The 15,315-nt window shown below is 35.0% G+C and overlaps 1 protein-coding gene across 1 annotated transcript; it reads left to right on the forward strand.

Moving 5' to 3' along the window:
- The first annotated feature begins 13 nt into the window (after nucleotides 1–13).
- On the forward strand, nucleotides 14–14,292 carry LOC110456511. The gene is made up of 6 exons (XM_021507301.1): nucleotides 14–262; nucleotides 2,277–2,384; nucleotides 3,654–3,971; nucleotides 5,057–5,238; nucleotides 8,456–8,597; nucleotides 9,132–14,292. Exons 1-6 carry the CDS (start codon nucleotides 40–42, stop codon nucleotides 9,221–9,223), a joined length of 1,065 nt encoding a protein of 354 aa, XP_021362976.1. The 5' UTR covers nucleotides 14–39; the 3' UTR covers nucleotides 9,224–14,292.
- Nucleotides 14,293–15,315: the final 1,023 nt, after the last annotated feature.

A 15,315-nucleotide genomic window follows, 5' to 3' on the forward strand; every position in this document is an offset into this window, starting at 1 on the left:
TTTATCTTTTCAGAATCCTCCAAAGCAGAAACGGAACATATGGATCTGGTTGCAGGCGATCTCCTGATGATAACGTGTGATCCCAAATTGAGAGTGGAAAAATTAATAGGTGGTGTTGCACATATATTAATGAAGCAGCCAGGTGATGTCGTGGTATACAGGAATATTGACGCTAAGGCAAAAGATCAATATCCAGGAGCATCTTATTCTATGAAATTGGAAACAAAGAATGGTTGGGCCTATTTCCATTACAATATTACAAGTAAGTCTGCATATATTTTTCTGTTATTAATTAAGCAGCCTGATCAAGCTTCAGTTGTACAAAACATCTTATCTATGGGTTTTTTCTTTGATTTTAATTTCTCCATAGAAATTTAACTACTGGCCATGGGTAAAGCTAAGAAATGTTCCTGGCTAGAGTATTACTGTACATATCGGAAAAAACCCATAGAGATGCTTACTAGAAATTTATAAGACAACAGCTACCTCTGGACCTATTTGTAGAACTCACTGGTCATGAGCTGGACCTCCATTCTAAGACAAGTACTACTATACGTATATACTAGTGCTTCAAAAAAAACTCAGTTAGACGGGGCCGCGGTGGTTAAGGCGTCTGACATTCTGCTAGCACTAGCCCTCCACCACTGGGTCACGGGTTTGAGGCCTACGTGGGGTAGTTGTCAGGTACTACTGGCTGTCGGTCGGTGTTTTTTCTCTGGCGAACTCTGGCTTTCCTCCACCATCAAAACCTGGCACGTCCTTAAATGACCATAGCTGTACATGTTAATAGGACGTAAAACACAAACAAACCAAACCAAACTCAGTTAGACACTACAGCCAACCCTCGTGTTTGTGTCTCCTCTGAAGCAAAGGTGACAAACAGGAATTACTTGGATGGCATCATAGTCTTCTCTACAAATAGTTTCCATGCAATAATTCTTGAAGGAAATATTGCTTTTTATATATATGCATGTAACTCTCTACACTTGCCTTGGGACACAACCAATTCAATGAAATCCTTATTTGAGGAAATGATCAATTAAGACCCAAGTTCAATTCCTTTAAATTTTCTGAAAAGGTACAATCTTAGAATTATTAAACATATGAATTATCATAATGAAGTAGACTGATTATGTGAAGTTCGTCAGGTGAGAGTGACAGACCCCATTATTTTATATTCAATAAGAATAATACTGTTCATTAGCCATGAAATGTCACATGAACACTGGTGTATAGATCTAGATCAAGTCAAACCAATGGTACTGCATTTACAGCAGATACATGTGAAATAATTTCATGTCGATCTTGATGAAACATTTATGAAGAGTAATATTTGATTGGTTGGCTCATAAAATAGCTACTTGGAATATGATTTAGGGTCATCCATTGAGAAATACAGGAGCATGGGCTCCTCATCGTCACCTCACTATATAAGTACACCAAGACATTCTATTTCGTCTTTGCGTATTGCAGAGTTATCTTCTCTTGTGAGCAGGTATTGATTGTTATGTCATTGGTTTGTGTGAGAATATTATGTCGTTTTCTCAAAAATTGATGACGTTACTCTCACAAACCAATGACGTAACAATCAATACCTGCTCACAAGTAGATTATCTAATCATATAGATGTATATATGGGATTTGTTAGATAATCTCACTAATCCCATACATACATCTATATGATTAGATAATCTCACTAATCCCATACATACATCTATATGATTAGATAATCTGTAACAGATAAGTGAGATTATCTTATCGTATAGATGTATGTATGGGATTAGTGAGATTATCTAATAATATAGATGTATATATATGGGGTTTATGAGATTATCTAACCATATATTGATGTATATATGGGATTAGTGAGATTATCTCATCATATAGATGTATATATATGGGGTTATAGAGATTATCTAACCATATATTGATGTATATATGGGATTAGTGAGATTATCTCATCATATAGATGTATATATATGGGGTTATAGAGATTATCTAACCATATATTGATGTATATATGGGATTAGTGAGATTATCTCATCATATAGATGTATATATATGGGGTTATAGAGATTATCTAACCATATATTGATGTATATATGGGATTAGTGAGATTATCTCATCATATAGATGTATATATATGGGGTTATAGAGATTATCTAACCATATATTGATGTATATATGGGATTAGTGAGATTATCTCATCATATAGATGTATATATATGGGGTTATAGAGATTATATGATTTCCTATGTGTCATTTGTTTTTAACAGGTCTAAAGGTATCTGACTCTGGTTTGTGGCAGTGTTTAACTCAAACTGGACCCGATAACGAAAAGAAGTACATCAGGAACATGACGTTGAGTGTCAAACCCGCTGCTGGTAAATACTTGTACCTCTTGGTAGATCATCTATACATATTGTAACAGACAGGTCTGGTACTGGTAAATACTTGTACCTCTTGGTAGATACATATTGTAACAGACAGGTCTGGTACTGGTAAATACTTGTACCTCTTGGTAGATACATATTGTAACAGACAGGTCTGGTACTGGTAAGTACATGTACCTCTTGGTAGATAATACTGTAACAGACAGGTCTGGTACTGGTAAGTACATGTACCTCTTGGTAGATAATACTGTAACAGACAGGTCTGGTACTGGTAAATACTTGTAACTCTTGGTAGATCATCTATACATATTGTAACAGATAGGTGTGGTACCGGTAAGTACTTGCACCTCTTGGTAGATACATATTGTAACAGATAGGTGTGGTACCGGTAAGTACTCGTACCTCTTGGTAGATACATATTGTAACAAATAGGCGTGGTACCGGTAAGTACATGTACCTCTTGGTAGATAATACTGTAACAGACAGGTCTGGTACCGGTAAGTACTTGTACCTCTTGGTAGATACATATTGTAACAGATAGGTCTGGTACTGGTAAATACTTGTACCTCTTGGTAGATCATCTATACATATTGTAACAGTGTAACAGACAGGTCTGGTACTGGTAAATACTTGTATCTCTTGGTAGATCATCTATACATATTGTAACAGATAGGTCTGGTACCGGTAAATACTTGTACCTCTTGGTAGATACATATTGTAACAGATAGGTCTGGTACCGGTAAATACTCATACTTCTTGGTAGATACATATTGTAACAGATAGGTCTGGTACCGGTAAATACTCGTCGGGTGGCCATGGTATCAAGTGATGCATGAACATGAAGTGTGGAATATGTGTGCTGGCTGGGGTATTTAATATGTGTTGAGAGCGCATATTAGTTTAATACTTTACATGTGGTCATCTTTAAATTAAGAATTTTATCATTTTTATTAGTAGAAGAAGTAGTAGTATGATTGAAAATAACATACAGAACAGCTGAGTCTCATAAATTGTTACTTTTTCAGGAGTTTGAATGAATGCAAGGAAATCAACATAGGTTTTATGCTCATAATTGTAAAGGCAGTTAAATCTCTTGAAACAGCGGAATAGATTACTATCAGGAGGTTTATTCCAACTGGAGTTTCTGATGTATTTGCTGATGCATTTGAATACATCATGATCATTTCAACCAAAGTCCAGTGATTTGAAGTTTTTACATTGATTTTATAAATGTCTTCACAATTCCCTATATTTCCACAGATGTTGGCCCAGTAGAGTTGATTCTGGTCAAGACTTCTGATGGCAAAGAAATGAAATTAATCCATGAAGAAGGAGGCACACATTCATCTACAACTGGTGTTAAGTTGCTCAGTGGAACTTATACCATGTCATGTGTTGCTGAAAATGGCTACCCTGAACCTAAGTACACTTTAATGCTGAATGGACAGGAAATCAGCAAGGAACAGGTTGCCACCTTCAATCTGACAACAGCAGACACGAACCTGGCTTGTAATGTCAAGGTTCCTCGCCAAGAATTCAGCGAACATACATTGGTCTTTCAGCTGAGGATTGAAGAAGGTAAGTTGATAAAAATATTCATGATTTCATGGTACCAGTAGGAGTATATGTAGCTATATATATAGTCGATAACTAAATTAACCTTCTTATATATACACCTAAAGTCTTCAACTTCCCTGTTGTCATGATCACAGATATTTACATATTGGAGATTGAATGGTCGCAACATTGAAAGTTTGAAGGCGACACATGCGACGTCACTAGCCCTAAATGTCCATCAGTGAAAATGTACACTCGGGCTATAGAGCTAGTGTTCCCCAAGCTAGGTTGCAGATTGTTCAGAACAAAATCTTTCCACTTTAAGGAAAAAGGTGAAGTATCTGTAATTTAGCGTGTTTCATTGTGTGAAAAGTTTAGATATTTTTTTATTTGAACAAAAATCTCTGTATTATATCAGTTATGTATGAAATGTCGCTTGTGTGTAACAGCTTGTGTGAGGATATGTCAAGTTGCACTGGGCCTAGGGTTGTATTGATGTAATATGTTTTATACTTGTATTGGCTGTACAAGGCCAGCAAAAATATTTCCAATCTGTAAACGGGGTATGCTCACCCATTCAATAAGAAATATAAAAAATAGAGAAAATACTTCACTGGTTTTTAAAGAGATAAAAAACCACCTGTCCATGCCTCATGTAATGCTAACAATGTTGCAGTTAATTCTCGCACTGAAGGAAGGTGGGTAGGTGAGGATTTATTGTAATCACAATGTCCATCTGTCCTTCCTTTGGTCACGCTTTTGTTTGTGTGCTTAAATGACTTCATGGTCAAGTTTGATAATAAGCAAAATATTTGCATAACTAATAGAAGAATGATATATCAATGGTTTCTGCACCATAGCTAAATCAATCTTGACCAGTTTCTAAGGAAATTTGATCAATGAGTGTACTATACAAAAAAGTAAATCAATATTTTAGTACAATCGGTCTATAATCCTCAGCATTTTATTGGTTGTAATTGTGACTTCAGTATAAGGTATTGAGGTAGGGGAGACGATCACTATACAGTCAAAGATTGTCTTGGATGCAAGTGTTGAACATTTCTGATAATCAAAGAAGTTGAAAAAAACAACCTTTTTAATTACAGTTGAACCAGAAATCACGTGTTCAACCACAAAAGCACGATTGAATGATGGCCGGGCAGTGATGAACTGTACGGTAGTGGCTGCTGATGTGACCTGTAAGAAGGTCGTTTGGAAGTCGGGAACAACGAATCAAAACTTTGAGCATGGAGGAACTAAGGTCATGGGATATGACCTTAGCTGTATGGTAAATATATATATATACAGAGCATAACATCATAGGGTATAACTTAACAGAGTATATCTACAGAGGACATTGTAAGATCATAGGGTATGACCTCAATTGTATGGTAAATATATATCTACAGAGGATAATGTAAGATCATAGGGTATGACCTCACTTGTATGGTAAATATATATCTACAGAGAATAATGTAAGGTCATAGGGTATGACCTCACTTGTATGGTAAATATGTATCTACAGAGGACATTGTAAGATCATAGGGTATGACCTCACTTGTATGGTAAATATATATCTACAGAGGATAATGTAAGATCATAGGGTATGACCTCACTTGTATGGTAAATATGTATCTACAGAGGATAATGTAAGATCATAGGGTATGACCTCACTTGTATGGTAAATATATATCTACAGAGGATAATGTAAGATCATAGGGTATGACCTCACTTGTATGGTAAATATGTATCTACAGAGGATAATGTAAGATCATAGGGTATGACCTCACTTGTATGGTAAATATATATCTACAGAGGATAATGTAAGATCATAGGGTATGACCTCACTTGTATGGTAAATATGTATCTACAGAGGATAATGTAAGATCATAGGGTATGACCTCACTTGTATGGTAAATATATATCTACAGAGGATAATGTAAGATCATAGGGTATGACCTCACTTGTATGGTAAATATGTATCTACAGAGGATAATGTAAGATCATAGGGTATGACCTCACTTGTATGGTAAATATATATCTACAGAGGATAATGTAAGATCATAGGGTATGACCTCACTTGTATGGTAAATATGTATCTACAGAGGATAATGTAAGATCATAGGGTATGACCTCACTTGTATGGTAAATATATATCTACAGAGGATAATGTAAGATCATAGGGTATGACCTCACTTGTATGGTAAATATATATCTACAGAGAATAATGTAAGGTCATAGGGTATGACCTCACTTGTATGGTAAATATGTATCTACAGAGGACATTGTAAGATCATAGGGTATGACCTCACTTGTATGGTAAATATATATCTACAGAGGATAATGTAAGATCATAGGGTATGACCTCACTTGTATGGTAAATATATATCTACAGAGGATAATGTAAGATCATAGGGTATGACCTCACTTGTATGGTAAATATATATCTACAGAGGATAATGTAAGATCATAGGGTATGACCTCACTTGTATGGTAAATATATATCTACAGAGGATAATGTAAGATCATAGGGTATGACCTCACTTGTATGGTAAATATATATCTACAGAGGATAATGTAAGATCATAGGGTATGACCTCACTTGTATGGTAAATATATATCTACAGAGGATAATGTAAGATCATAGGGTATGACCTCACTTGTATGGTAAATATATATCTACAGAGGATAATGTAAGATCATAGGGTATGACCTCACTTGTATGGTAAATATATATCTACAGAGGACATTGTAAGATCATAGGGTATGACCTCACTTGTATGGTAAATATATATCTACAGAGGACATTGTAAGATCATAGGGTATGACCTCACTTGTATGGTAAATATATATCTACAGAGGATAATGTAAGATCATAGGGTATGACCTCACTTGTATGGTAAATATATATCTACAGAGGATAATGTAAGATCATAGGGTATGACCTCACTTGTATGGTAAATATATATCTACAGAGGATAATGTAAGATCATAGGGTATGACCTCACTTGTATGGTAAATATATATCTACAGAGGATAATGTAAGATCATAGGGTATGACCTCACTTGTATGGTAAATATATATCTACAGAGGATAATGTAAGATCATAGGGTATGACCTCACTTGTATGGTAAATATATATCTACAGAGGATAATGTAAGATCATAGGGTATGACCTCACTTGTATGGTAAATATATATCTACAGAGGATAATGTAAGATCATAGGGTATGACCTCACTTGTATGGTAAATATATATCTACAGAGGACATTGTAAGATCATAGGGTATGACCTCACTTGTATGGTAAATATATATCTACAGAGGATAATGTAAGATCATAGGGTATGACCTCACTTGTATGGTAAATATATATCTACAGAGGATAATGTAAGGTCATAGGGTATGACCTCACTTGTATGGTAAATATGTATCTACAGAGGACATTGTAAGATCATAGGGTATGACCTCACTTGTATGGTAAATATATATCTACAGAGGATAATGTAAGATCATAGGGTATGACCTCACTTGTATGGTAAATATGTATCTACAGAGGATAATGTAAGATCATAGGGTATGACCTCACTTGTATGGTAAATATATATCTACAGAGGATAATGTAAGATCATAGGGTATGACCTCACTTGTATGGTAAATATGTATCTACAGAGGATAATGTAAGATCATAGGGTATGACCTCACTTGTATGGTAAATATATATCTACAGAGGACATTGTAAGATCATAGGGTATGACCTCACTTGTATGGTAAATATATATCTACAGAGAATAATGTAAGGTCATAGGGTATAACTTTACAGGGTATATCTACAGAGGACATTGTAAGGTCATAGGGTATGACTTCAATTGTATGGTAAATATGTATCTACAGAGGATAATGTAAGATCATAGGGTATGACCTCACTTGTATGGTAAATATGTATCTACAGAGGACATTGTAAGATCATAGGGTATGACCTCACTTGTATGGTAAATATATATCTACAGAAGATAATGTAAGGGTCATAGGGTATGACCTCACTTGTATGGTAAATATGTATCTACAGAGGATAATGTAAGGTCATAGGGAATTACCGCACTTGTATGGTAAATATATATCTACAGAGAATAATGTAAGGTCATAGGGAATGACCTCACTTGCAAGGAAGGACCAGTTGCAGCTAAATTTAAAGAGTTTTAGCCATCAGAGGTTTTCAACAAATATGATTTATTTGACAAATATGCACATTGCTCATATCTGAACATTTACGAAGTATTTTCCACATTTTGCTTTTACTGTTACAGGTGTCAATTTAGTCCGTATCTGTATCCTGTAACATGTCTGAATCACCCACTCCTTCATGTTCAATAGCCATTTTAGTTACAGTAAAAAGAAATATCAAAGAGACTTGACAATGTGACAAGTAATGATTTTATTTCAGAAACTGAAATCAACTGCAGATGATGTTGTTATTTTATCCTGTGCTGTTATTTTTATTTCCAGAGCAATGGCGTAAACAGTGTCTGGAGTTCGCTGGAAGTCAAGAACCTGCAGCAGGAGCACTTCGATGACACGTACTTCATCAAGATCAAGGACACAACAGCTGGCGACTTTCAGAAGGAACACCAGCTCAAGCTGTTGCGAAGTAAGTTCAAACAGCAAGTATAACTAAACCAGAATAGGTTTTCGTCGATAGTTTTACTGAAATCTTCCGCTTTTGGTTTTGACTCGCATTGGCAATCTAGATCAAATAAATATACACCAGGATGGGCTCTTTTGTAAAATCACCTCAAATATTTTGGTGATCATGTTTACTGATGCTTATGAGTTGCGACATAGTCTTGCCGTTTAGTAGACCTGCAAGAAAAAGGCTTTTACAAATGTAGTTAAATAGGTTTATTTTATTTTCGTAGATGAGTTGGTTCACTATGTTTTCTCTTTTCACTACATTCCTGGAATAGTTCTCAACTTTCCTGAGTTATACAGTACAAATGTTGTTTCTTCTCCTTACATTGACATATTTTTATACATTTAGATGCAATAATGCATCAGAAGGATTTTATGTCACACTGGAATGGGACGGGCGTATATTTTTCCGTCCTGCTGTACTCATCCGAATGACTACGCATTTGTTGGCATTGGACAACAGTGGTGTAATGTCTAGTTTCTTTTGTTTCAGAGGCTGGCGCCCTCAATGGGTCAGTGCAGATGACATCTTTAGGATCACTGGCACTCATCTCAGTGGTGACGCTACTGAAGATTATTCTGTAAACAAGTTAGGCTGTGTGCTTAGGAAAGATCGATGTGAATCACAGTGCTTTTGATTGACATATAGGTGGACTGCAGGTACATGTGTTGTGAAGTGGTTTTAATTACAGTAAAGTGGCACTGACGATTCAAGTTGGAAATGAAGAAACAAAAGCCCCGTGATTTGAATGTGACATGGGATAGGAGTTGTAAGAAATTATGCAAAGGTTGAGATGAAGTAAGCGTGCAAGCAATCTCCACAAGCTTGAGAGTACGCTGATTGTGTACCACTTCTAGTCTCAACGCCTAGGGACTTTCCTAAAAGGAATGATACACCAGTTACACAACGATAGAAACACAGCATGTTTTTATACATTTTAGCTTTACACATCTTTAAGGGTCATATAAAGGAAAAAAGAAAATCAATCTTGATCCTAGATAATACCGTATAAAGGGAGGTAACCCTCATATTAGGACTGGTTATGTGGAACAAATGTATTTGGTAGCTGTTTCCTATCTGGTCTACATGATTCAGGCCCCAGGAAAATTTAGTCCCTGAAATTTTTCTGAATAATTTTTGGTTGCATTTATTGACAAGCTATTATTAGTTAGTCCAAGATAAACAAAACAGGAACTGAATAGGTGTTAACGTTATTGTCCGGTTAAAAAGTTACCCAGCAGGAACAAGTCAAAAGAGAAATCCAGTTTTCTTTCTTAAGCATCCTGATTGAGATATTTTTAGAAGTAGAGTAGAAATAGATTCATGTCATCATTATTCGCTTGCATATAATGTCACTCAGAAAACAGTATAAGTTGGTGTTTTTTTCATGTTTCATTAAAAATGGCCATTGACTTAATAAAAAAACCTTGGGAGATATTTTGAACAGTAATAATTTTTCAGTTCTAAAAATAATTTCCAATTTAAGAATCCCCGTACCACTGCAAAACACTAACTGCGCATCAGACACTTTTTTTCTCAGCTAGAATATAGCTTTGATAAATCATTTCTGAAAAGAAAAATACATTGCAGGACTTTTATTGAAAAATATAATGAAACTGACCTAAACAAAATAAAACGTAACAGGCTAGACCGTGATTTGAACACAGGATTTCAAATCGTTATACTATCACTAGAACTGATGGAGCTACCTGGTAATGTGCTGTAATTATATCCAAAGGTTAATGAAGGGGAGCTTTTGTATTATTATTATACGAAAAAAACAGTACAGTGGAACAGGGATTTTTAATAGAGGATAGAAACGAATTATGAATTGAATAATAATTACAACGCAGTATTGGTCATTTGTCTTGCTTACATGTTCATTTGACTAACGCCTGCTAATTGAATTAAAAAAAGAAAATCATACTTGTGTCATGACCTGTATGTAGATTTTGATGTAAATGATTTGAAGACGGAATGGATCTTTTCTGCTCAAGTATATGTGGTTGGTGACTTTTGACACATTTTTGTTGTCACTGTGTATTTTTATGTTAGATATTTTAAATGATCACAACAAGTTATTTTCAAGTCCCATATATCTTAGTTTTAAACCAGCACTATCAGGAGGTGTGTTTGTAGAGCGAGGGAATTTAATAGTATATGTTTTAATGTCGACATGATGAACCGTGTGTTGTATAAATGTGTATGAGCTGATGTAATTATGTATTCTACAAATGTACGACATTAAAACAATGTGTTTTGGCTTAATTTTCACGACACACTTTACCTCTGCAACACATTTTAGTAGATTTGAATCATTTCTGCTGAACCCCGGTTTGTTTCACACACACACACACAGCTGTACTTCATGTATTTCTACTATCTGATGTAAGAAGTATTGCTTTTCCTTCTAAAATCTTCATTGTAGAAATTCATCAAGTGTAAACACATTAACTTTGATATAACTATCCAACCCATCACATAGGCATCTCAAAAGGTTAAAATACTTTACAGCTCTAAATAAACCTTGAATGGCATGCAACTAAGTAAAAGTGAAATACATGAAAGTAAGCGGAAATCCTTGGAAGTAAAAAGAGTGAGGCTCCCATATGTACTAATGTATTTATTTCACCGACAGCAGACAACACCTGAAAATTTGTGCCAAAACCGCAGAAATTAACTTGATCCCATAAAAACCAGTGTTGAAAATTAAACATGTAAAGATCAAAATGTGTCCACTTGTGATAGGATTACCGTAGGAGCATGAAGTATTTGGTTGTTAGACTAGGAGATGAGAAATGCTAGAAGGTTTAGTGTGACGAGCCTTTAGGTAAGCTTAGTGATATGTATGCGGATGTTTGCTGTGCCTTATAAGGAAGACAACTTAACTCATGCGTAGAAAAAAAATGCCTTATGTTTTCTTTGCTGAAATAATGGTTGGTTTGAAAAGGAACAAACAGATTGATTGCATTTTTTTTCATTCTTAATTCATTCACCCCTGAAGAAGCATTTGAACTCTTCCAATTCAAAGGTTGGAATAGTTCATTATGAAATTTCAGGGGTGAATGAGTTAATTGCATATAAAATCAAATATTGGTTTGAAAATTAGGACATTTGGTTGGTTCAGGCAACTGTCATAATAATAAACATTGGGGAAATATATACCTTATACATAGTTATTACAAAAAAAATTGAACTTTATTTTTACCATGGCCAAGTGCTTCTCAAGATTCATTCCATAAATATAAGTAGAAATTTTGATACATTATTCATATTCCTGAACTTTTGTTTAATAAAAGTAACTATGTTTATAATCAGGCACCTGTGTATTAACAAAGGCTTAATTATCCTTGGTGTAGTGCCAGGATGATTGTACAGAATCAATAGGGTTGTACATTTCTATTTAACAACCTTAAGTTGAATGTGGTTACTGTGCTTGTGTAACCAGTCTTTTACTGGGTGGAAACAATGTTCTGAAAGAAGTGTGCCAGCTTGATGTTTTAGAATATATGCGACTATATGTTGACGTCCCAATCAAAACAGAAGCACTCTTCCATTGGAACAGGTTGTGGGGGCCTGTAATATAATTGTATGTAAATTTTATGTGTTTGTTTACATGTAGTACTTGTGTTTTAGCAGCTTTTCCCAATGTAAATAACACAAATGTGGTTTTAAATACATGTATAGTAAACTTTAATATTCATCGTTCAGACATTCAGTAGACATGTCTAACCATCGTGTTATACTGAGAAACATTTTACTGTAACAGCAAGTCATCTTCATCTTGATCATTAATACAATCATCGTCATCATTCTTGTCCGTGCATACTTGATTCTCGTTACTTATATTATTGTTGTCGGCGAGTGTGTATAATATCCCAAGGTAACTTATATATCACTGAATGGATTCTACAAGTACATAGTCATAGCACCTGGTATGATGTTTTAAAGATATTCAGAGGATCTGATTTTATGAACAAATTTAATACTTTAGTATTGTATTCTGACGACTTCTGGAAAACAGTACCAGGAGGAGTGGACTAAAAGAAAAAAACAAACGACTTTATAAGAATTTGTACTCGCGATTTGAAAATTTTGGATCAATCATTAACAGTTCTTGAGCATTGCCCGTTGTTTTCAAACAACGTTTTCCTCAAGGGTCATCGATGTTAATACACTGACCTCTATTACCAGAGTTTGTGAGTTTTTAATATTGCAAGATTGCATTTTTATTTTCATTTTTTTAAATGTGAAGGCAATATGTTGGTGTTAAGGAAATACAGCAAAGATTAAAGTTATGTATAAACAATGTAACTATATAGGACACAGTGAGGTGGGATCGCCCAGAAATTCATGTATTTATACATTATGTGTCAGTTTATAGAATGCATATACATATAGGTGTTGTGTAAGTACGTTTCATCTCGCTACTGGGTCAGGCATCGTCCGTCTAGTCATCACAGTATCATACAATATATATATAGTATAACCCAGATAAAATAACTAGTGGCCAGACTATAGGGGTGTCACAATATGCCTGGAGTGTATAACAGTGCATTGCAATACAGAAGAGATATTGTTGTGTCATGTATCCCAATATTATTATATCATAGTATTATTGGTTATCAAACTAACTGATATGGAATTTTTTAATTTTTTGAAATTTCAGCTGATTCCCACTACTTTTAATAGCCTGCTTCCAATCTAAAACACATAGCAAATAAATACATGAAAATGAGCTTTTGAAAAGTTGCGATACAACAATATTTCAATTCTGTACTTGCTGATATGATTTGATATGCCTCTGTATTGCAATATACCGGTTTTCCGATGTATTGTGATCATGACTGGCCTGCCTGACTATATAACTAATTTTAATGTAAATATTTGATATGAAATTGTGAAAAGTATCTATTAACCAAATTATTTAGTGATGTTTTATTGAACAGTTAATCAGCAGTGTTTTCAGCAGTAATATCTTCTGGGCGATTCCATCTCGGTATGTGGCATACCATACACAGTCAATTATCGCTAACAACATGTGAACTGACAATAAATAATGGATATGTTTGAAGACCAATTGTACGACGACATCTGTGGTACATAACATGTTCTGTTGTGCAATATATACCAAATGATCACTGCCACGTCAAATGAAAATCACTGCCACGTCAAATGATCACTGCCACGTCTATCCGTCAGTGGAATTCTAAACAATAACAATCAAAGTATGACGTGCAATATTTTTAACCTGCAAATTACCTTGTATAGTAACTCTGTTTGGAAATTACTGTTTATGGCTTAATTTAGCCTTATTTAAATTTTACAAAATAGAAAACCACCGAAAGAAGGTATATTAAAAATATCACGAAGTTTTACTTAAATATAGCATCTTTGATGATGTATCGAAAACAATGAGAAATTGACTTATGATAGGTGTTTGCCAACAGAAGTTTCCAGTTTTAGTATCTTTTAACCTATATTGTGACTAAATGTTTTTTCTGGAGTTTCATCTGTTATTCCATTCAGGAAGAAACCATATTTAGCTAATAACAGTAATTGTTTAGTTCTGAATGTTGAATTTTATTGTTATTTGATTCCATGCTTCTTTGATTTGTAAGAAAATCAGATTAATTAAAGAAATCACAAACTCGGCATGTCATTCGTGTTATATATATATATATAATTTGAAATCCCAATGTAACATTGTCAATAACTACATTGAATAAGTTTGGGATTCCACATCATCGCCATTGACATCAGTATCTGGGTAAAATTGGACGGTACATACACCCAGGGACGTATACACCGGACACAGGAAGATGTGCTACGGGCTGGACCAGACTAACTAGACACTCCTATGGAGACGAGCAATGATTAGGAGGACAAACAACTGTTACGATCTTTGTCTGCAACAAGAGAAGAGATGGGGTTCCTGATTCCTCGTTCGATTATACAGGACCTACAGTACAGACAAATAGAGAGGACCTAGTTATGTTTTCCCCCCAACTTGTTTTGGTCTGCATTAACCCCGTCTCAGAAAAGAAATCATGGATCCAGTTTTATAAAATAAACATGCATATCACTCGCCGTTTCATGAAAGGAGTAATTTTCTTGAGTAGTTTTCTGTGTCTATGTTTTAAGTTTCAGACTCTTCTGGGTTTTTTCCATGTTGACTACTGCTACGTTTTTCGTTTACAATTGCCATCTCTTTTCCTCAATAACAGGTATTCTAGAATGAGCTCCGTCACGAAATGTGAACGATAACATGACCGAAAATATTATCTATTAATTGCTGAAACAGTTACTTCCCTTCCAACGGGACAATCGCACGAATAGCCTCGATGTGGACAAAGATACAACCGTGAATTGGTCTAAATATATTATTATAATTCGACGTTCATTTTTAGCTCACCTGGCACGAAGTGCCAAGTGAGCTTATGCCGTGGCGCGGCGTCCGTCGTCCGTCTGTCCGTCCTCGTACGTCAACTTTTCCTTTAAACAACTTCTTCTGAAGAACGGACAGGCCTAGAGTCATGATATTTGGCTGAAAGCTTCGTTGGTAGGAGCCCTACAAAGTTTGAGAACGAAAATGACCTTGACCTGTTTTCAAGGTCACAGGGGTCAAATATGTCAAAAACTTCAAACGACTTCTTCTAAAGAACTAAAAGGTATA

The sequence above is a fragment of the Mizuhopecten yessoensis genome, unplaced genomic scaffold, assembly GCF_002113885.1.
Source record: "Mizuhopecten yessoensis strain PY_sf001 unplaced genomic scaffold, ASM211388v2 scaffold8769, whole genome shotgun sequence".
NCBI classification, from domain to species: Eukaryota; Metazoa; Mollusca; class Bivalvia; order Pectinida; family Pectinidae; genus Mizuhopecten; species Mizuhopecten yessoensis.

Coding starts and splice junctions, on each gene's coding strand:
- LOC110456511 (XM_021507301.1), top strand. CDS start 40: ATGGATCTGGTTGCAGGCGATCTCCTGATGATAACGTGTGATCCCAAA. Junction 3,972..5,056: donor TCAGCTGAGGATTGAAGAAG/GTAAGTTGATAA, acceptor TTTTAATTACAG/TTGAACCAGAAATCACGTGT. Junction 8,598..9,131: donor CCAGCTCAAGCTGTTGCGAA/GTAAGTTCAAAC, acceptor CTTTTGTTTCAG/AGGCTGGCGCCCTCAATGGG.